Consider the following 21,392-nt stretch of genomic DNA (forward strand, 5'->3'; position numbering starts at 1 on the left):
GACGTCTAAAAAGGGAATGAGCTACCATCACTAGAAGTCTGAGCAAAAGCTGACTGGAAGTCAGGGATGACAAAGTAGGAGAGTGTGCCCTCAGTGAGAAGCTGAACTAGAGGATCACAGAAGGATATACTTTCAGATTTTAAGCCTATGATACTTTTCAACCAACCTCCAAGAAGTTTTTGTTTCTTATCTGTATTCATAAGGAATGAGTATCACTTGCAAAGAGAGGAAAAAAATGAGAGACTGCATACTTCAGATTTTTTCAAAGAAACTCATTGTCTAAAGAGAGGTATGTGTTTTCACCCAGTAAACCTGAAATTCACAGGTAACCTCATTTCAGTTTAAAATAACAACTTATTAAGTATACTCCCCAATTCCACTTCTACAAATTTGGTTTACAGAAGAACTACACACTGTGCAGATATAAAAATATTCACTGTGGCAGTTTAAAATATTAAACAAACAAATTAAATATAACAAATTAAATGTCATTTTATAGGAGACTGTTTAAATTATGGTATCTCCAAAAATGAAATAATTATTCAGACTTTCAAAAGTGTGATAAATAACTTTATTCAATGACACACTGTAAATTTATGCATATGCAAATTTATAATGGTGAAAATATACTCACCAAAATGTTAAAAAATATTGTCCCTGAATGGTTGGATTTCAGGGGGTAAGTTGCATCTTTACACTTTTCTTCAAGTATTGAATTTTCTTCTAAGAGTAGTATTATCTTTATAAATAGTAAATGTCTTTTACTTAAAAAAAAAAAAAACAACTTTTGACTTTTTTTTCAGTATTTTCAAGAGTTTCCTCAGAAAAAATTCACAGAATATTATTAGTTGAAAAAGTATGGCCATTTATAAAAACACTTTAAAGTTTCTATTAAACCATTATGATTTTACAGTTACCAATGTTTAAAAATGTTTATCAGATAGTAATACAAATTCAGTGCTAAAATAATTTGGTAGGAACACTTTCTAAAAGGCATCCAGAAAAAAAAAACTTTAGACTACGCTACTATTAAAAAGAAAGAAGTATATCTGAAAGTACTATCAAGGAAAGATATCTACAATACAATGATAATGAAAGAGCAATGATAAAAGAAAGAGAATTTCATATATATATATATATATATATATATATATATATATATATATAAAACTTTTGTTTTAAAAAACAAAACCCCTATACTTTATACTTTCACATAGGTGTAGAAATAAACTTAGAAGGCTATTCACCAAACAGTTAACAACAGTAACATCTATACAGTGGGAAGAGAAAAGAGACAATTCACTTTTACCATATAAACTTACATGCTGCTTAAATTTTTTTATATATATAACAAGCATGTTTTACTTGAGTCAATATTTTAAATCGCTAAATATTCTTTAACTTACTGAAAATAAGGATTTGTACATTCAAATTTCATACATAATTTCCAGTATGGATTCCTATAAGTGTGCCTTTATGAGAGCTTTTTATTTCTGTCTCTCTCTGAGAGATATGATTAGCCTCTGAGAAAACCTGTTCAAGTATGCATTTTCTTCCAGGAATAAATCAATGAGCCACAGTTTAAACAGAAGAAGGCATACTTTCCCAAACTATGTTCTTCAGAGCAATGTGTCCTTTTCAAAATATACATTCAATACTCATTTTAAAGCACCAATGTGTGCTGATACTAAAGACTGTCCATAAAAACCGGCAACATTTATTTAGCACTACAAGCAAAGCTAACTAATAAACAATCACATTTTCCTTTCATTTGACTTATTAACCACATATACTTTTCTGATTAAATAAGATATTAAATGCATAAAACATAAGTAGACTTTGCCCTGTAGACTGTGTCTTTGTTTTATTTATGGTCATCTGGGTATTAACTGGAAAAGCAACTTGGCTTGCTTCTATTGCATGATTTTGCAGAACAGTTTCCTAAGTCTTTTACAGAGAGAATAAAACTACTGATTTCTTCCCCACTTACGGAGCCACAGCCCTAATCAGCTACTGCTTCAGGTACTTCATTCTCCTTTAAAACTTCATTCTCCTTTATTCTAATTTGAAAACTTTGTTCTCTTCATGGTGTGGCAACTTAAGAGTCAAGACTCTTTTATAATCAGTCTTTAACTGAGAAAGAACCTAAGTACCGGAAACTTTCCTCCTTACTGTTGCCAGGCAAGTAAAACACACCAGGAGTAGGCCTGGCCGGCTGGCTAATGTGCATTTCCCAAGAGCCTTGCTGGCAGTACTACCAAACTCTGGGGATCTGTAAAACTGAATATCCAGGAACCTTAGAAATCATCCAAGCTAATCCCACACTTCACACAACTAGAGGTGAGTAGCCCAGAGACGGGCCCTGGTCTGTCCAAGGTCACAAAGCAAGCTACTAACAGAGCTCAGTTTAGAATTTACACTCTTATCTTTCAGCCACTGTTCCTTCCACTTCATGCTTCTTTATGAAGTAAAATGGAAACAATGTGATCAGAGACCATGGAGAAAACAAATCTATTACTACCGCAAAAACTGTAAATGTCTTCAAACGTTCTAACAAGTCTGAACTAAAGGAGAGAGGAAGACCCAAAACACTCTCAGCAAGGAAAAATGGTGGAGAAGGAAGGCTAGATTTTCAGATTTATCTTGACAGCTCTACACCAAGGAAAGATGCCAAGGACCCTAAGGACTGAGTTATATGTGAGTTTGGTGCAACAGATGATTTTTTTTAAGTGTTTAGAAATCACTAATCAATATTCTAATATATTTGAAACTGTTTTAAAAAATTGCTCACATCATGGATGGTTACTCTTTCACTTGCAAGCAGGATGGAGAATTAGCAGAAAAGAGCTAGGAGGCTGAAGGAACCCCAAAGTGAGGCGAATAGGAACTGAACTGGAAGGATAAACTGGTAACAAAGGAAAACACAAGTATTAAAGACATTACAAAGGAAAACGGGATAGGACTTGGAAATAATAGATACAAGGATAAGAGAGATGACTAAAGTTTCTAGATGACTAGAATCTAGGGGCCTTTGGGAGAATATGTGTGGTTAGTCCGATCCTGATATTCTTCTATTTTTCTCCTGAAAACTAAAATCAATTTATACTATAAATAAATAAATAAATAAACACAATGTACTGAGGGAAAGTTTTTAAAAATCTTCGTTGAAGGTTTTGATGACAAATGGCCTTCAACTGCTGATAGGCCTGTTGAGTATCATTCACTGACAGAATGAACAGATCAATCTCTAAATCTCACCTGTGAAATTCCTCCCTCCTACTTCACATGACTGTTGTGAGAATGAAATAACACACATGAAAGCGCCTACCAGTACATGGTAGATGCTCAAAAGCTGGATCTTAAATGCATGACTTGTCAGCTCTCCAAAATGTAGATTTCCTTAAATTCACTTTTCTACCTCCCCCAGCCATACCTCTCGGCAGCAGCAGGCTCCAATTTACAGGTTGTTTAGAAAGCATAAAGACTCTTTTTCTACGACAAGCAGCCCTTCTTGGGCTCACAAAACCAAACCAGCTGTGAACTATGATAGTAAAGTTATAGAGAGGGCGCCCTGCCCGGTCACATGACCTTTCACTTCTTGTCAGGCCTTAATCAGCGCTCCTGACTGAGAAGTGAGCACTCCCTGTCTCCGCTTCCCAGGTACACTTTTAGCTCACCTCCATCCAACCACCCGCTCCTAAGAACTGCTTCAAGAAAACACAGCCGCAAGTTTCTCTCCAACTCAGATCAACCTCAATTTAGGCCCCCTACTCACTTCTAATTAACTCATACTGTGTCTTTTATAATGGGTTTTTTTACCCCTTCCTCCCTTGCCCCCATAGCTTTAGGCAAACAGCTGAGTTTCAAGCCTTTTCAAAATTATTAATTGGCTTGACCTTCCTTCCCCTCTTCTAACCTAATCAATCTTGGCCCTTCTCTTCTGCTCATCCACAACCCATTCAAGGGTATGTAAATAAAATACATGGAAGGGGGGTTTATCTTCAGTAAAAAGATATTCATAGCTCTATACACTGAGCTGCAGGCACTTTTTCACAATTATTCAATTCATCTCTTTCCACTATCTGAGAGTGACTGGCAGAAATGCCCCAGTTTCTGCTAATCATGGCAATTTACCCATGTATTCAATTCTTACTTTACTATGAAAATACAGTGTTCATATATGCTAGGGCTTTCTTTCCTAATTTCCTACAGTTTGGTGGATATGCTACTTGGTCTTGCCTACGGTAATTACAGTAAACTGCATTATCAACAGTCAAAAATGTTAGCAGAATCTAGAAATATGTCTGAATTTGACAAGATTGAATCTCTTGAGGACAGGAATCAAGTTATAGTAATCTTTATATTTCTTAACAGCATACAGTACTCTGCCTTCAGTCCACTTAACTGAACTGTGAAACAACAGGTAAAGGAGAAATAACATGGAACTGGGACTCCATAAAGTGAACCCTGGGTTTGTTCAAAGTCTGAGCGGCTTTGGGACCATCACATTCTCCGGATCTCAGAAACCTCTCCTGAAGAGTGCCAGGCAAGCAGGCAATAAAGAGTAGGATCACTTCCACCTGACAATCTGTCAAGCCTCAGGAGGTGAAAGAGGGTGCTTCCACATCCCTCCCTCCTACCACAACTGAAATAACCAGGCCTCTTGGAGGCCAAGGGTTCTGTCTGATAACTCAGCAGTTACACACACAAGCAGCATCCCAAAATTATGGATGAGGTGCTCCCCAATACCTTGCAATACCCTGCTGGCCCATAATTGGTGGGTAATGAACATTTATCTGTGTGTCTGTCATCTCCATAAGAATATGCTCACATATGATTATATGTACCTTGAACACAGAGCCTGCACCTTACTCCGTTTAAAGCCCTCACAAAGCCCAGTACCTAACAACACACTCAATCAACTTTTAACTTGAACTGAGAGGTTGTATGGATAGAGCAAGAGCAGACAGGAGTTCTGGAATCAATCACCAACTCTACCAATAACCTCAGGCAAGTCAAAACCTTGCTTGACAGATAAAGGGCATTATTTTGCAACTTGATATCAAGGTGCATTGAACACTGACAAAAGTGGATAAATTTATTTTTAAATGGTACTGCTTATTGATGAAATAGCATTCTTATGCATTAAACATCCACTTGTTTTTAACAGTCCCCAGTGAAATATGTGGATCATTAACTGGTCCACAATCTGGTCTGAGTGAGGAAACGTGTCACTAGATTATCCTTGAAATCCCTTCCAACTCTAAAGGTCAGTGATTTTCCAAGAATAAGCTCAGGATGATCCAAGAATCACAAATATACCTTTCCTTCACCCAGTCTGCCTAAGTAATCCAGGCGGGAGGAGAATGTTGCACAGCAGTCGCTGCACAACGTAAGTAGTTCCCCAGAATAGATTGTGGCGAGAAAGAGGCCCACGAGGCTCAGCACCCAGGTAGGTGCCTGGCACAAAGTACACTGAAATCACCTGAACTGAGAGGCAGCTCTGAACTATTAAGAAAGATTTGTTCTAGGACTTGAGAAACTTGCGTCAACCAGTGCCCTCTCTGTGCCCAACTAGCCCTAGCCTGGTAAGAAGTCACCTCTCCTATCTGTAGGATGACCGGTTGGACTAGGATCTCTAAGGTCCCTTCCAGGAAAGTCCCACGTGAGCAGAACTAAGATGCTGGAGCACCCACTCTCCCTGACCAGGAGTAAATTCATGTCCACCTGCCGATGCACTGAAGCCCCTACCTGCAAAGGGGGAAAGCGATTCCTCACAGGGCACACGCCCCGCTAAGTGGTTCCGTTAGGATGGGGGCGGGGAACGGGGAGACCTTCAAACCACACCCGTCCTCACTTTGGAAAGAAGTGCGCCAAGTTCCTAGGGTGCACGGGAAGGAAGGCTGAGACGGACACTGCCTGCAGCGCAGGTCGCGACCTCTGGCCGCCCCTGCATCGTGCGGAGGGGTTGGCAGGATCGCACCCCAGCGAGCTGCGAGTGTGGTCAGGGGTACTGCGCGCTCGCCGGGACCGCCCAGGGCCCGGACCGAGGCTCACTCACCCACAGGCTGCTGAAGTAGTCCAGCCCGCGGCAGATGAGCGCGCCGGCGTGCGCCAGCAGCACCTGCACGCCCAGGTAGCTGCCCAGGCTGTAGAGGCCGTAGAGGAGCGGGCCGCCGGCGCCGAGCAGCAGCAGCAGGCGGCGGCGGCGCAGCGCCTGCTCGCCCAGGGCCTCCACGCCGTAGTCTGCGAAGCAGATCGGCAGCAGCAGCGCGGCCAGCACGATGGGCGTGTGCGCGTGGTGCAGGCGCTGCAGCCAGTGGCGGCCCAGCCGCGTCAGCGAGCTCTTGAAGGGGTGCAGGAAGGTGCCGCACAGCACGGCCCACAGCAGCGGCCGCAGGAAGGCCTCCAGGATAAAGTAGACGAGCACAGCGGCGCCGCAGCACAGGCACACGAACAGCACGGCCCCGGTGTTGTAGAAGGCCTGCTTGATGGGCTTGTCGAAGCGCAGCGCCAGCGCCGCCGTCCGCGGTGTCTCCCCGCAGCCGCTGCCGCCGCCGCTGCCGCCGCCGCCGCTGCCCGGTCCGACCGCACGCTGAACCCGCGGCGCCCGGCCCGGGGAGCCCCGCGGACTGGACGGCTCTTCAGGGGAACCGTCGTCAGCCATGGTACCCCTGACGCCGCCGCCGCTGCCGAGAGGCGGTACTGGGAAGCCTGGCGAGAGGCACGGACGAGAGGCAGGGCGGGCGGCCCGCGGCATTGTGGAAGTCGTAGTTCCTAGCTGGCCATTGAACGCTTACAGGATCTTTGGGGAACTACAACTCCCAGAGAGCGTAGAGAGCGCTCCTTCGCCCTCGGGCTCCCTTCGTTCATTGGTCCCTGAGGAATTCAGGTAACAGGTTTCTGGGCTCAGCATCTTAGAAGAGGCAAAAATCAAACAAACAAACAAGCCAACTCTCCCTTCCCATCAATTAAAGTGTTATAATAGTCACAAACTGGGGGGAAAAATGTCGGATAATCTTTCCAAAAACACCCTGAACTGTCGTTAAAACAACCCAAAACAAAACAAACGAAAAAAGCAACTCGCCTCACTCACTGGTTAATGTCAATTTGGGGAGAGGCGGAATCCCCAAAGAAGCACGACGTTAACAGATTGAAAACCCAGGCTGCACATTAGAATCCGTGGGGGGGGGGGGGGTGTACTTATGCAAGACCGATCACCAGATTCTATTTTATTGATTTATTTAATAAACACTTAAAGTGTGTGCTCTGGTGTGCTTGGCAGGATTTTTTTTTTTTTTTTTTTTTTTTTTTTCTTTAAAATTTATTTTATTCAAGTATAGTTGATTTACAATGTTGTATTAATTTCTGCTGTACAGCAAAGTGATTCAGTTATACATATATATTCTTTTTCATATTCTTTTCCACTATGTTTTATCACAGGATATTGAATATAGTTCTCTGTGCTATACAGTAGGACCTTGTTGTTTATCCATTTCTTTTTTTTTTTTTTTCACACACACACACTGTATTTTATTTTTACAAGAGGTAAATCGACTGACACCAAGCATTGTACATGGATGACCACAACAAAAGCAACAATGATTGCAATTACCAAACATGAAACACACTCATACTATGTCATAGTATTGACATTCAGTCCAGTAATCCTCCACTGTAACAGCTCCTTTACTTTTGGCAGGATTTTAAATAGCGATTACCATATGATATGGCAGACCCTGTTATAAATGTCTTATCCCCATTAACTCATTTGATCCTTAGAACAACCCTACAAGGAAGGCGGTGTTATTTCCCCCACTTTACAAAGAGGAAAACTGAGGCACAGAGAAGTTAAGTACCTTGCCAAGGTACACAGCTAGTAAGTGGCAGAGGCAGAATTCAAACTCAGAATCTGGCTCCTAAGTCTATTCTTACGTACTATGTTAATTAATTGGTCTGACAAGGGATCCTTTTAGCATATTTTTTAAAGCTCTTCAGAAGACTCATGCGCAGCTACTGTTAACGACCATGTATATGTCAGTGCTGGAGCAGTCTAAACTCCTGAAAGAGCACTAGGTCAGAGTCTCAAACTGCCACTGTTCCTTTTTGAGACCTGAGGTCAGGTCAGTTAAGCCCCCAACCCTAATTTCCTCTCTGTCACATGGTAGTGATAATAGAAACTCTTGTGCCAGAAGAGAAAAAGGAAGCTCTGGGGCAATACACAGTACTTCTGTTTTCCTGTTGGAAAGGTCCTGGGATCCAAGCCTACTATTTGTAAAACACCTCGAACAGAATTTTTATTTAGAAGAAGAAGAGGGAGAGGGAGGGGAAGAAGGGAAAGAAGAGGAAGAGGAAGAAGAGGAGGAAGGGGACAAGAGGAGGATGAGGAGAAAGGGGAGGAAGAGAAGTAAGAGGAAGAAGAAGAAAGAAGGGAGGGAGGGAGGGAGGGAGGGAGGAAGGAAGAAAAGAAGGAAGCCTTTATTGAGTACTCAATAGGAGAGTGCTTTGAAACTCTGCAAGTTATCCCTCTTCTGTTTTCAAAATTTTTTCAAGTAAAAGAAAAAGTAATGCCTTAACATCTCATTTTTGGGTCTCGGGTCACAGTCCTTGTTTTTCAAGTGGTCTTTGGACTTTAACTCTGTAAATATTTTGCATCAGTTGTCCTACATTTTGCTTTGCTTCTTAACTACTTTATCTAGGGCTGCTGAGATCATGATTACAAATTATAGTCACATTTGCTTTCAGTAACCATTTTACACTGACTTAAGCTCCCATTTATATAACAACAATGCCTCAGTCTCCCTCCCAAAAAGTCTTCAGTAATTTCGAGGGAGTCCCAGTGGGGATGCCTCACATATATACCTGGAGACATAAGTTAACCACCAACCCCCCTATGTCCACCCTCTGCCCACACAGCTCCCTGAGCTCAGTACCCATCACAAGATTGCCAGAGCCTGTGCCATTATTCCCAGATCCTGGATACTCCCAAACTCCTAATCCTCAGGGTGCCAAAGCAAAGCTGGGTTCCACTCAGAGATGGGGAAGAAATCCTCCCTGACTTGAGGGCTCTGTGCCCTTTTGTCACCCAAGCTCTAAACCAGGTCTCTTGTGTTCAGTGTATCGTAATTCCTCTCATGAAGAGTTCCTTCCACGTCCAACCTTCAGTCCTCTAACTACAGGGGTTCAAAACCCATCCAAAGGGTCAGTGAGGGAACAAAGACCAAACCAACCCCTCTGTCCTTCTCCAACCAAAGATTTGACTCTCTTCCTCTAGTTACAAACCAAAAGATCCCATGTAACAAAACAAAAGCATCTATCAATAGATGCAAACAGAAACTGACATACATATGTATTGGATAGGAGGGGACCAGGGTAATGTTGCCTAAATTGTGTTTGGGGTCCCAGATCAGCAAATCAAAAATACCCTGTCATGGTGCTCTGCTTCCAAGTCTCAGTGAAAGGCAAAACTGCAGAGCATTTCAAAACTGTTCTAATGGCCAAAGCAATAGAACTGCCAGGTCTCTGACAGAATTTCTATTCAAGAATGGAACTAAGAGAAATGAAGGCTGAAGCACCAGAAACTCACTAGACTTACATTTATATGGCCTAACGCAAGGCTGGGTTCCTATAGGATTTTGCTCACCCCTCTATGATTGTACTTACTACACTACAGTCAAAGTCAGAGATTCTCATGGGTTTGCTTCATTTCTGTGTCCCCAGCACCTGACACAGCATGGGCCATTCATAGTACAAGTTCAGTGTTTGCTGAGCAAGTGAACGGATGATTTGCTATCCTTTCAAAAAAGTTTGTTTGTGCTTCCTATGAGAAATAGTGTTGAAACACTGGGGATGTTTCTGCTATGTATTCCTATGGTTGAGAGCAGAGAAAAAATACTGGGATGTAGGACCTACAAACTAAATTTGAGAGAAGTACACACAGTCTACTCAAATCTCTACCTCATAGGACATATGCTTTTAGGCATCCCCTCCAAAATGCAAGGCTACTTGGGTTTTCTTCTTTGGTCCCACACAGCAACTCACTCCAACGACCTCAGAGAAGAGCTGCCTCCATGGGCATCCAGGATACAGTGGAGGTGAAATAGATCCAGAGGAGTGAATCAAGCTGACCCTGGGACCACACTGCCTTTGGCCTTCCTGTCGCATGAACCAATGAATTTCCAACCATTTAAGCCAGTTTTGGTTCAGTTTTACATTTCTTGCAACAGAAAGATTTCTGGCTGATAAAATGATAACATCTACATCACTGGTTGCTGTGAGGATGAAACAGAAGAGTGTGTCTAAAGCAGCAGCACAATACCTGGGACATGGTAAAAATCTGATAGTGGCTCTCAGGGTAACTCTTCATTTTGTCCTAGAGAAGCCAAGAGGCATCTCTTAAACATCAGTCAATGTCCACAGACTCCCAAGGTATCAAGATAACAGCCCCAGAGGTAAAACAAACACAGGTGGGGAGAGGATTCTCCAGGGCATTGTGTTTATCTTAGAGTGTTTACTTTAAACAAAGTCCAGTACTTACAGTGGAGTGTGTACATCACATATAAAGCGGTATGTACAGTGCAGGAGGAGAAGCCATGTGAAAATGTAATCAAACAACACACATTCAGATTCCAGATATGAGTTACCACTCTCTTTTACTAAGCCGATAGAAGACATTGCTAATCAACCACTCAACTCTTTCTCACTGAGCCTAGACACAGCCTCAAAATCCTTCTCAGCGAAACATTCTAGGGAACCACTACCAACTCCACAAAGTAAGCACACAAGATGAAACGTTATTTGCCTTTTCTACACTTAATTAACCATCCAGCGTCTGAAACTAGATAAAATTGGCAGACTAAGAACATAAATAAGTGGTTTAGAAGAAAAGAGTTTGGGAAGCTAAGGTTAGTATGAATGTGAGCAATTACTAAGAGATTTTTTTCTTAAATCTCAATGGCTGAAGAACAAATGATGTAAACAAGTCTGATACCGTCAGGCCCTGCCTGACTCCCTAACTACTCCGACTTCTCTCTCCTATCCCTGCACTAGGACACATGCCCCCACTTACAGCACGAGTCCTGCCAGTTCAATGAGTGGAGTATCGCCTTTCCTGCCTCCAGGCTCCTGTTCATCCAGTCTAGGTTCCTGTCCTTCTGGTTTGTACCATCCAGCTATAGCTAACCTTCCAAACCATGTCAATAAAGACAATTTTACCAATACGTAAAAAGGTCAGTGAAGAAATTATCAAATTGATTCAACCAACCCAGTTGACACCCATGCACCCAGGAAAAGACCAGATGAGTAAAAGAAAGTTGGGCAGTTCTTTTGGGGAAACACACACACACAAAATCCCCCTTTTAAAAAAAGGTCTGCAACCAAAATAGCTCCCCCTTTCTCTTCTAGGGTGGGAGGAAGTTTGGTAGGGGGGAGATTGGCATCTGCAAACTGATTTTGTAATTAACACTTATCACCAAAAGCCAGAACTGCCTGTCCCAAAAGTGGCTGGCCGTAAATGTCCTTTGCTGGTAGCTCCTCATCTTCATAGACGTGATTTGTCTGGAACGCTTTATCTGGAGCTGTTGAAGTGTGACAGTTAGGGATCAGGATTTGGGATTCCCAGCCCACCCCTTGCTTGGCTCTACTCCCAACAATATACTCCAACTAAAGCTGAGGCTATGCAGTGTATAAACTACCAGCCTTCTGCTGCAAATCAGAGCAAGACTGAAAACCAGGAGATGGTGGATGCATTTCAAATTAGCCAGACTAATCACTATTTATAAATAAACTATCTTCATTTGAGAATCAAGTCCTGATGGGTTTGAATCCTAAGCATTACTTGTTTGTACACTCTTGGTACCGCACTGATGTCACTGCAGCCTCAGGCTGGTCCCTTTGTCTGCCCTCTTGCTCCACTCCAATCAATTCTCTACAGTGCAGCCAGCGTGATCTTTCTAAAATACAATCTGATCGCTTCAAAGCCTCCTCACTTTGTGGGAAGGTTCCAAACTCTTTACTATGACTTCCAAGGTCCTCTGTGATGGGGCCACGCTCACCCTACCTCACTCTTCCCACTCTCTGCCTCATCCTTTATCCTCTAGCAGTTGGGTGGCCCCCAAAGATATCCAGGTCCTAATCCCTAGAACCTGTGAAGTATGTTACCTTACTTGTACTTTGCAGATATGATGAAGTTAAGGATTTTGATGTGGGGAGATTACCCTGGATTATATGGATGGGGGCTAAATGTAATCACAAGTATCTATATCAGAGGGAGGGAGGGAGATTAGACTACAGAAAAGGAGAGCAATCTGACCTCTCTGACCACAGAGGCAGACATTGGAGTCATGAGGCCATGGGCCAAGAAATTTCCACAGCTACCAGAAGCTGGAAGAGCCAAGGAAGGATTCTCTCCCCAGGAGTTCCCAGAAGAAACCGGCCCTGCCCACACCATGATTGTAGCTCCATGTGATTCAGTTCAGACCTCTGGCCTCCAGAACTGCAAGGGAATACATTTCTGTTGTTTTAAGCCACTAAACTTATGGTAATTTGTTACAGCAGCAATAGGAAACTAATACAAACCCGGTCAAATGACAGTGGTTCCCAAACACATCCTGCTGGCCTTTCTTCTGGGGTTGCTCTCCCCTTTCTTGGAGATGCCTCTCCACATCCTTTGCCTGCTTTACTCCTATTCCTTCTTTAAGACTCAGCCTCAGTACTACCACCTGCTTTCACCTGGTTGCCCCAGGCTGGGTGAGGATCCCTACTCCAGGTTTGCACCACACCTGAGCATTTCCTTACACTGCAGTCACCAAAAAGTATTATCATGGTATTTAGGTATCTGACTCCCCAAGTAGGCTATGAGCCTCTTAGGGGCAGAAATCAAGAGCTGCTCTTCCTGGAGTCCTCCATGTGTAGTTTCTAGCATATGGACTGGTACATAAGAGTCCTCGATAAGTATTCATTGAATGAATGAATGAATGAACAAGTGGTTAAAGCTTCTTGACCTCCTGGATGCAAGTGACTTTCATGTCCACTCTACTTCAGCAGTCTCTTCTTACCGCTCATCCCCTGGCCCTTGCACCTGGGACTGAGCCCTAAGAAACTTCCAAGTCAAACATCAGCCAGGGTCAGGTCTGACGGCTGGGCTACCCACTGAGAATATTGCAAAATAAATACCACGGCAAACACCTAGGATACCAGAAAATAACAAAATACTTGTTTGGGGGGCGGGGTGAGGATTAGAGCCGATAATGCAGAATGTGGTAATAACTAACTCTTTCTTAACATGACATTCCTTGAATTTCTCAACCTAGTCCCAGTTTCTCAACCAGCTCAGCTACTGCATTCCACAATTTCCATACCACCTTGATGATTCATAAGCCTTTACAACTAAACCAACTGTTCTTAACATATAATATGATTTAGTTACCAGTAAGGCCTATAATTGAAATTCTTAGAGCTAGTTATGCACTATTAGCCAACTAATACACTTTACATGGGATTATAGGCCTCCATTTACTATCTGATAAAGGTACTGAGCTGAAGCTATAAATAAAGATTCCTTTTGCAAATTGTTTCTCTGCAGGGATTTTTACCTGACTACTGCAACATGATTTTCTTCTTTGTCAGAATGACAGGCTGTCATCTTCTCCAAGGTTTACAACTTCAGGGAGACTTTACTGATGAAAGGATGTAAAACAAACAAACAGAAAACCAGAGATGCACCAGAGTAAATCAATAAAGAATTATAAACTTTAATTACATCAACAGGAAGAATTTCAAACCATGTTGAGAATCTATATTTTAAAATTTAAATCTAGTTAATATATTCTAACTCTAACATAGCCCTCTAAAGATAGAAGTATTTGTGACGGCAGATGGGCAGAACAATCATTTAGGTAGCATCTAGGAATATTGCTACAATTACTTTACATAAATAGAAATCCATGTCTTTATTAGTAAGGTACCACATATCGTAGAGTAAAAATCCACGTAGGACAGGCTTATAAATATCATAAATCTCAAAATCAACCACAATTGAACATTAGGTACACAATTATTATAAAACAAATATAACCCATCAATGTCCATCTAAAGGCATAGTTCTTACAAAATAGTATTTTACAGACAGTCGCAAAAAAGTATATTAATACACCTGGAGCCAGATTGTTCCAGCATATGAGCGCATCTGGGGGAATAAGGCATGTGGAGAAGGTGCATTTACTCTTCCAGGTGGTCAGGACATTCTGTGTGATGAAATGGTAACGGCTTTAGTGATCTGGGTGAATGGCACAACCGCCACGTACCCCGTAACCCTAGAGAATCCATGGCTCTCCCGAAGAATAGAACAGAACAGCTATTTGCCTAATAGCCACTATCCAGGGGAAGACAGAAAACATTAGTTGAATATCAGCATACTTTAAGTGAAAAACCCCAAAGCGCTTGATGGTTCACTTAAATCTTTAGTCACATTTAAAATCACGTTAATAGCCACTATTTTCATGAAAAGGAATTTATATTTATCTATTAAATATGAAAACAACCAGGTACAACTTGAAACTAAATAACTGATTAACTGAACAAGAAATCTAATTAAATATAAAACATGGATAGGTTGCATCTACATGCCATTGACTCAGTTCACACTAGGCTTAGTTTCTTAACTTACGGTATAGAAAAGTCAAACTCAACAATGATACTTTATTTTATATGTTCTTAACAAGTCACAGAATGTTGAATGGAGGAGGCAAGGTTTAATAACGGATCCAGGAACCCTTTCTGCAAACGAAATTACTATAAACTTAAGGGTAGTTTGGCCTGTAATACATACAATGTTATATCTCTTGGGTTTTAAAGTATTTACAAGATCAGAAACAGAAACAATCCTGACAAAGACCTTCAAATGGCCATGGTATGTGTATATATAGGCATTTATGTATAAACACATACAGACCTCATCATGTATGCACAAATATATACACAAACACACTGAGAATAATCAAACTGTTCACCAAACATAACCAATTCTTTTTAGAGAACAATACAGTTATATACAGCAAAGTATTCACATCTCAGCATTTGACCTATTGCGGTGGTTCTCAAACATGTTTCCATTATGATACACAAGGTGATGCCATAGTCACATGAGTAAAACACTCCCATCCCGTGGATGTAACAGATTTAGATAATACTTAAAAATTGTCTAGAGGAAAATAAACTAGTCTGAACATTGTACAGTTGACCCTTGAACAACGTAAGTTTGAACTGTGCAGGTCCACTTATACATGGATTTTTTTCAATAGTAAATACTACAGTGCTACATGTAGTAAGGTTGGTTGCATCCTTGGACCATGTGACCATGGATAGGAGGAACCGTGGACATGGGAACCACATATTATGGAGGGCTTACTATAAATTATAGGTGGATTTTCCACTGCCTAGAGGGTCAGTGCCCCTAACACCATGTGATGTTTAAGGATCAACTGTAATCCACACCATGAAGAGCAACTGCACAGTGAAAGTAGTTCACGATTGGCACAGCTTAGATAAAATAAAACTGCTGCTTACCCAGCTCTGACTTTACTGACACCTCTTTCACATCAACTCTGGAAAATATATTAGAATGCAAATTCTAATGGGAATGCATTATCAAGATGACAATCCATCAACTATAATTTATTTTACAAACAAATTACTAATGTCGATATTTTTATAATTAACCAGTAATACATTATAATACATTACTCGCAGTGCCCTATACAATTGATCATGACACCTGGGCGTGCCTCTTAGCTGAGAGCAAGGGTAGGAAAACTGCAGTCCACAGGCCAAACCCAACCTGCTGCCTGTTTCTGTATGGTCTGCAAGCTAAGAATGGTTTTTATATTTAAAAAGTTTTTTTAATCTAAAGAAGAATATTTGTGACACGTAAAAGTTATATAAAATTCAAATTTGTGTCAATTAAGTTTTATTGGAACACAGCCATGCTCATTGGTTTACGTATCGTCTGCAACAGAGTTGAACAGCTAAGAGACTGCAAAGCCTAAAATATTTATCCATCCAGACCTTTACAGAAAAACTTTGCTGACCCATAGGCTAGGACTAAGAATAATACCTCTTAAGCACAAAATCCTGAATATAGACTGTAAACTTAATTACAGAAATAGTAGTAAAAAATATGTGGGATGGAAATCCATTCCTGAGTTGTCCAAACTTTCCGATTTCCTTGATGACAAAAGCCAACTTAAGATAATTAAATATGGCTCCTGCATTTTGTCTGAAATCATGTTTGCAAATTCATCTTTGAGACTACAGTGGAGCAAGAAAAGGGCATTGGACTCCAAGTTAGAAGACCTGGGTTTTAGGTAAGTCACTTTTAAAAATTAACTAAGACAAATACATTCTAGTCTTGTCCAACCTGTGTATTATTTTTTTAAACTACTAAATACACTAAAATGATGGGTAAAATAAAGAATCAAAATGTTTTTAAGAAGAGAAAAAGCTGATAGAAAGTAAAATGTACCCCTTTCCCCAAATATAACTATAAAAAGTCCTTCTATTCATTGTAAATTGCTAAAGGGGAGAAAAAGCACCCGTCTAATTTGAGTGTGGACAGTGGGTTCCATTTAATAAAAGTTTTAATGAATGTGCATGATGGAAATCACATCACCTCCCTAGGTCTCAGCTGCCCCTCTTTAAAATAAGTGCATTGGATAAAATGGCGTCTAAAGTCCTTGCCAACACTGGTAATTTATGCCAAATGCCTAGCCTCAGTTTCTTCATCTGTAAAATTGGACTAATAATAGAATCTACTGATTCTAATAATAGAATACTATGGTTGTTGTGAGGATTAAATGAGTTAATCCTTGTAAAGTGTTAAGAAAAGCACTAAATACATTTAGCAGACATTATTATTCTACTTACGCATTTACAAAAACACACTGGTTGGGTTTCTCCCCTGTAACAAGTACTATGTTAGAAAATGGAATACAGAGATAAAATAGAAGTTGATTCTCCTACATTATGTAAGAACGAATAAAATTGGAGTCTACAGAGTTTTAACTTCAGTATGTCTATAAATTGATGATTCTCTGGGATGACGGTTAAATGCTGTTCTGCATCCCTGGTCTGTTGAATTCCCATTTCTGAACAATGATTATTGTTAAAAATGTCAACTCTGTTTTACAGGGCAAAACAGCATTGTTACGAAAGATCTTTCGATTTATGTTTCAAGAGACAAAAGTTCAGTGTTTGCTAAAGAAGTGATCACAGGTCGAAGAATACAAAAAGGTTGGCCAGTCTAGCAATGTATATGGAATACAAGCTTTCTGGACCAAACTTGCCATGGGAGTAGAGTTTCGTTTATTTATTCATTCAACAAATGTTTGCTGGGTACCTACTATGCAGTCGTGTCTGTTATAAGGATCCGTAACAGGAAATGGTCCCTGCATTACGGAGTTAGCAGGGAGGACGAGCCAGCAATTACAGGAAAGTGTGATGAGTAAAATAATGGGGAAGCCGAGTGTGCTCTGGGAGCATTTGGCAGGGACCTGAACCTACTGATACTTAGTCCAGGAGACTGGAGGAAGAAACACTTACTCTGTGACCTGACAGGTGCATAGGAGTTCAGCAAGCCCAGGAAGTGGAGAATGTTTGGGCACAGGGAACGTCACGAGAGGTGAGAAAGCAGGTCTGAAGAACTGAGAGCAAGTCAGTCTTGCTGGGACAGAGCAAGGTGAGGAGTGGTGACAAAAGATGATATTGGAGGTAAACAAAGTGGTTTGCATTTCACGCTAATGGAAATGAGAAATCGTTGAAAGTTCTAAGCACAAATATGCAAAACTGGTAATCCAAGGAAAAACAATTCATGAAACAATTAGCTTGACTTGAAACGTAAGCAGAAGGAAAATCCCTTAACTTATTCCTTCCCTGCCTGCTACAGAGACTAGCTCAAGTCTCGATTTAGTTTTAACCTATTTATGGCGGAAATATTATACACATGAGAGGATGAAATATAAAAATATTTGCTTTCTTATTTACAACGTGGGTGCCTGCATACTCAGTGTCCTCACTGCTACACAACCACTGTACCTTAGAAGGTGATGCACAGGCCATCCTCAGCCAAGGCTGGAGGGCTTGGTTATGAGTCAGGTGGAGCCAGGGACTTGAATCCGATGACTTGAGTTTGAATCCATCACTTGCTTGATGTCATTTCACCTCTGTCCACCTGCAATGAGGATTGTTTCTCCTACATCCCTTGGATGCACGCAGTAAATGTCACAGAATCTGGATGTTTTCCTTATTTTTGTTCAGTGCCAGAAGAATGTGAAAGCTTCCCCCATAGGAGAGGTGGCCTTTCACTTCTGACATGGATTCCAAGGATGGCATTAGAAATCACAGTCTCCAGTGTTGTTAATCACAAAAACCACAAAGTTGGAGCCAACTTTAAAGCAAAGGGGTGGGGAGTTGTGGGGGAGCAAGAAGACTCCAGAACTCTACAGTGGAAATGCCTCAGCAGCATAATTATACCCAGAGACTCTTTTCCTCTAAATGGGCTGTTAACTCAGTCAGTTGGAATAAAGGAACATTTGGGTTCCTTTGAAAAAAGAAAATGCATTAAGTCAAGACATTATTATAAATTATGCTGACTGCCAATCCAATTTACAAGTCTGAACATTTGAATGGATACTCTAAGTAAATTCACTTGATGGGTCATTTCGCATTTGCTAATTTAAAAAAAAATGTCATCTTTAAAATGTTTCTACTCCAAATCTCCACAATCTCCAAAAATGTTAATTTATTATCAAAATGCCTTGAATATTCAAGATGATTTGTCTATTATAACACACATTTAATCATACTCAATATACGGTGACTGACAACAGAATTAGCTGTAGCCACAAATAAACACCTTAATTTATTAAATACAGTGGTAGTAGAGTCCAAATTCTAACTTCTAAGAATGCCCATATTTTTTTTTATCATTAATATAATTTTACATCTTCAGGAACACTCACAGTTCCATTTCTAACCTTTCCAAGCAGCAAAAAAAAAATGTGTTCTTTTAGCTACTTACTAATCCAGAAGATACTTCAAATAAATATGAACCATTTTCATATCACTATTATCTCCTTCATTCTCCTCATTAGCTGTGTAAGTATCCAAATGCCTTCACGCTTTATGAAAATTTGAAAGTTCTTCTGCCTAAAAGGCTGACTGTGAACTTGGGCCATCCAGTGAAGTTCTCCTTAGTATTACTCCAAGTAACTCTCTTGAGCTGTAGTTGGAAGAGTAAAGGTTGTTTAGAGACATGGTTTCTATGCCTAGCTTTCTCTACCTTGCTATGTGTTATCTGACCAAGTAGCCAAGGCTACAAGGCACGAGAGTCATAAAAAGGGAGCCTTCCTGGGTCTCAAATCCCATTCAGTACGATGGCAATAATAATGTTCATCAAGCCAACTCAGAGATGTTGGGAAGCTCAAATAAGAAAACATATTTGAAAGTGAGTGCTTAGAAAAGTTTTAAGTACTTTCCCAAAGTATGGGGTCATTATTAAACAACCCTCTTCGCTTAGAAAAGAAACTTGCTCTTTCTTCCAGAAAGCTGAATCATATAAGTCTTTTTTTTTTTTGTACATAATAGAAGCTAAAATTATACTGCATATTTTTTTAAAATATACTAAAGACTTTCTAATAATGCATTGAATCTGTTGGCTTTGCAGCTGTGGTTAAGGGGTTCCCATCAATAAGTAGAAGGTCAGGGCAACAATGAGAAGCAGACAGAATGGAGAGGAGAAGGTCTGATAGGCAGCTGATGGCATAAAAATGTCCTCATACTTGTAAATACTGACAACACGCTCTGAAGTCGGTGGTGAGTCTATATCATGTCGGGTGATGGAGCCTTTAAAGAGGAAAGAAATAAAAAGGAAGGGGCAATAGAAAAAAGGTACAGATTTAAAATGATACATGCAAACCACAGAAAAACTAAACTTCAAAGAACAAGAGCTACTATTTTTTTTTCCAAATATATTTTTTATGTATGGCTCATTAACCACTCCTGACCACATGGACTCCCTTGCAGATGGAAGTCTATGGGATATAAAGTGGTAGCCTGCCCAGGCCAGACCAGAGAGGGTGTGGTGTGCTGTGTGTCTGTATGTCTGCATGTCTGTCTGGCAGAGTGGTGTGGAATGGTACAGAAAGTAAGAGGATTAAGATACCAAACAAGTCTTTGGATGGGCAACATTTTTGACCTGGTTAGAAGAGGAAAGAGGGGAAAGGCTGTATGCAAAGGCTGCTTAATAAGCTGAAATTGATAGGAAGGGCCTGACCTTTGGATTAACCCATATGAAATTTAGGAGACTAAGGCATATGAATTTAGAGCAAAGATCTCCTTGAAAATAGGGCTCAGAGTGAGGGTTTTTTAAGGTAAGATTTGCTAGAGAAGCTGTGTCCAACTGGACATGTCAAGCCCCTGCTGCAGTGTCCGTGCTGGCTCCTGTTAACACAAACCAAACTCCTCCGGCTGGCAAGAGTTTTTCTCTCAACTGGTCCCATTCACCTCTCCTCCCTAACCTCAATCATTGGTCACCTACATGAATTCCCAGGCTTAACTATGTACCTCCAATTCATACCTTTCTTGAGGGAAAGGCTAGATACAGCTACCAAGAGGCAGAACCAAACTCAAACCCAGAGTTTTAGATTCCAAATCCCATCATTTAAAATGAGTTCATTTCTCCAGCCTAAGACATAGTTTATTTCCCAGGGCATTGAAAGTACTCAAAGGTATAATTGTAGGTCCACTGTCGGTAACCTGGGAAATAAGCAAATGGAAAAGGTGTCACAAATCTGGAGGCATCCATATGTTTCCCCAACTAGAAACAGGCAAAAAAAAAAAAGGTATAAAATCTCCAATCGATCAATGGGAACAATCTGAAGAGGAAAACAAGATCAGATTAGGCAACAGATAGTTGATGAGAAAGATGCAATTCCCAGAATGAGTTCTCATACAGGGACTGAGAACAGCTCACTTCCATCCTTGGTCAGGCCATCAGGCTGATGAACCAGGAGGAATGTTGTAGACACAGTGTAATTTGATTTTAGCAGCCTCTCAAAGGCCTCATGATATCCTTGGGTCACTGTTGGGGAAATGCTGAAGAGCCTTGCCGCCCAGAGTGAGGTCATCAGTGGACCAACTTGTTAGAAACGCAGAATCTCAGACCCACCCTAGACCTACTCAAAACTGCATTTTAACAATATAGCCAGGCAATCCCCATACACATTAAAATTTGAGGAGTAATGGGCTAAACAGTAGGATAATTTGGTAGATTTATGACCACCAGAATAGTCATAAAGTGAGTGTCAATCTCTAGAGAAGTCGCCAGAGGCCCTTTCCTG

General features: G+C 40.9%; 2 protein-coding genes across 12 annotated transcripts in view; both read right to left on the reverse strand.

Moving 5' to 3' along the window:
* TMEM245 (transmembrane protein 245) overlaps positions 1 to 7,186 on the reverse strand; it is a 102,923-nt gene extending 95,737 nt beyond the window's left edge. Inside the window, exon 1 of one of the 3 annotated variants that reach the window (XM_082403906.1) lies at positions 6,062 to 7,186. In XM_082403906.1, coding sequence (XP_082260032.1) covers positions 6,062 to 6,760 — 699 coding nt within the window. In that variant the 5' untranslated portion in view covers positions 6,761 to 7,186. The remainder of the gene's footprint in view (positions 1 to 6,061) is intronic. The other 2 variants (XM_082403904.1, XM_082403905.1) reach the window with 2 other exon arrangements.
* A 1,253-nt stretch (positions 7,187 to 8,439) lies between these two features.
* The window catches only part of FRRS1L (ferric chelate reductase 1 like), a 31,356-nt gene continuing 18,403 nt past the window's right edge, over positions 8,440 to 21,392 (reverse strand). For 2 of the 9 annotated variants that reach the window (XM_082404132.1, XM_082404130.1), the window contains exons 5-6: positions 19,833 to 19,896; positions 13,728 to 19,273 (exon numbers count right to left, since the gene is read on the reverse strand). In XM_082404132.1, the coding sequence (XP_082260258.1) occupies positions 19,201 to 19,273; positions 19,833 to 19,896 (137 nt within the window). In that variant the 3' untranslated portion in view covers positions 13,728 to 19,200. Of the gene's footprint in view, positions 13,677 to 13,727; positions 19,897 to 21,392 lie in introns of those variants that run through there. The other 7 variants (XM_082404131.1, XM_082404129.1, XR_014247900.1 and 4 more) reach the window with 6 other exon arrangements.

Source organism: Balaenoptera borealis (genome assembly GCF_965194805.1).
Source record: "Balaenoptera borealis genome assembly, chromosome: 8".
NCBI classification, from domain to species: domain Eukaryota; kingdom Metazoa; phylum Chordata; class Mammalia; order Artiodactyla; family Balaenopteridae; genus Balaenoptera; species Balaenoptera borealis.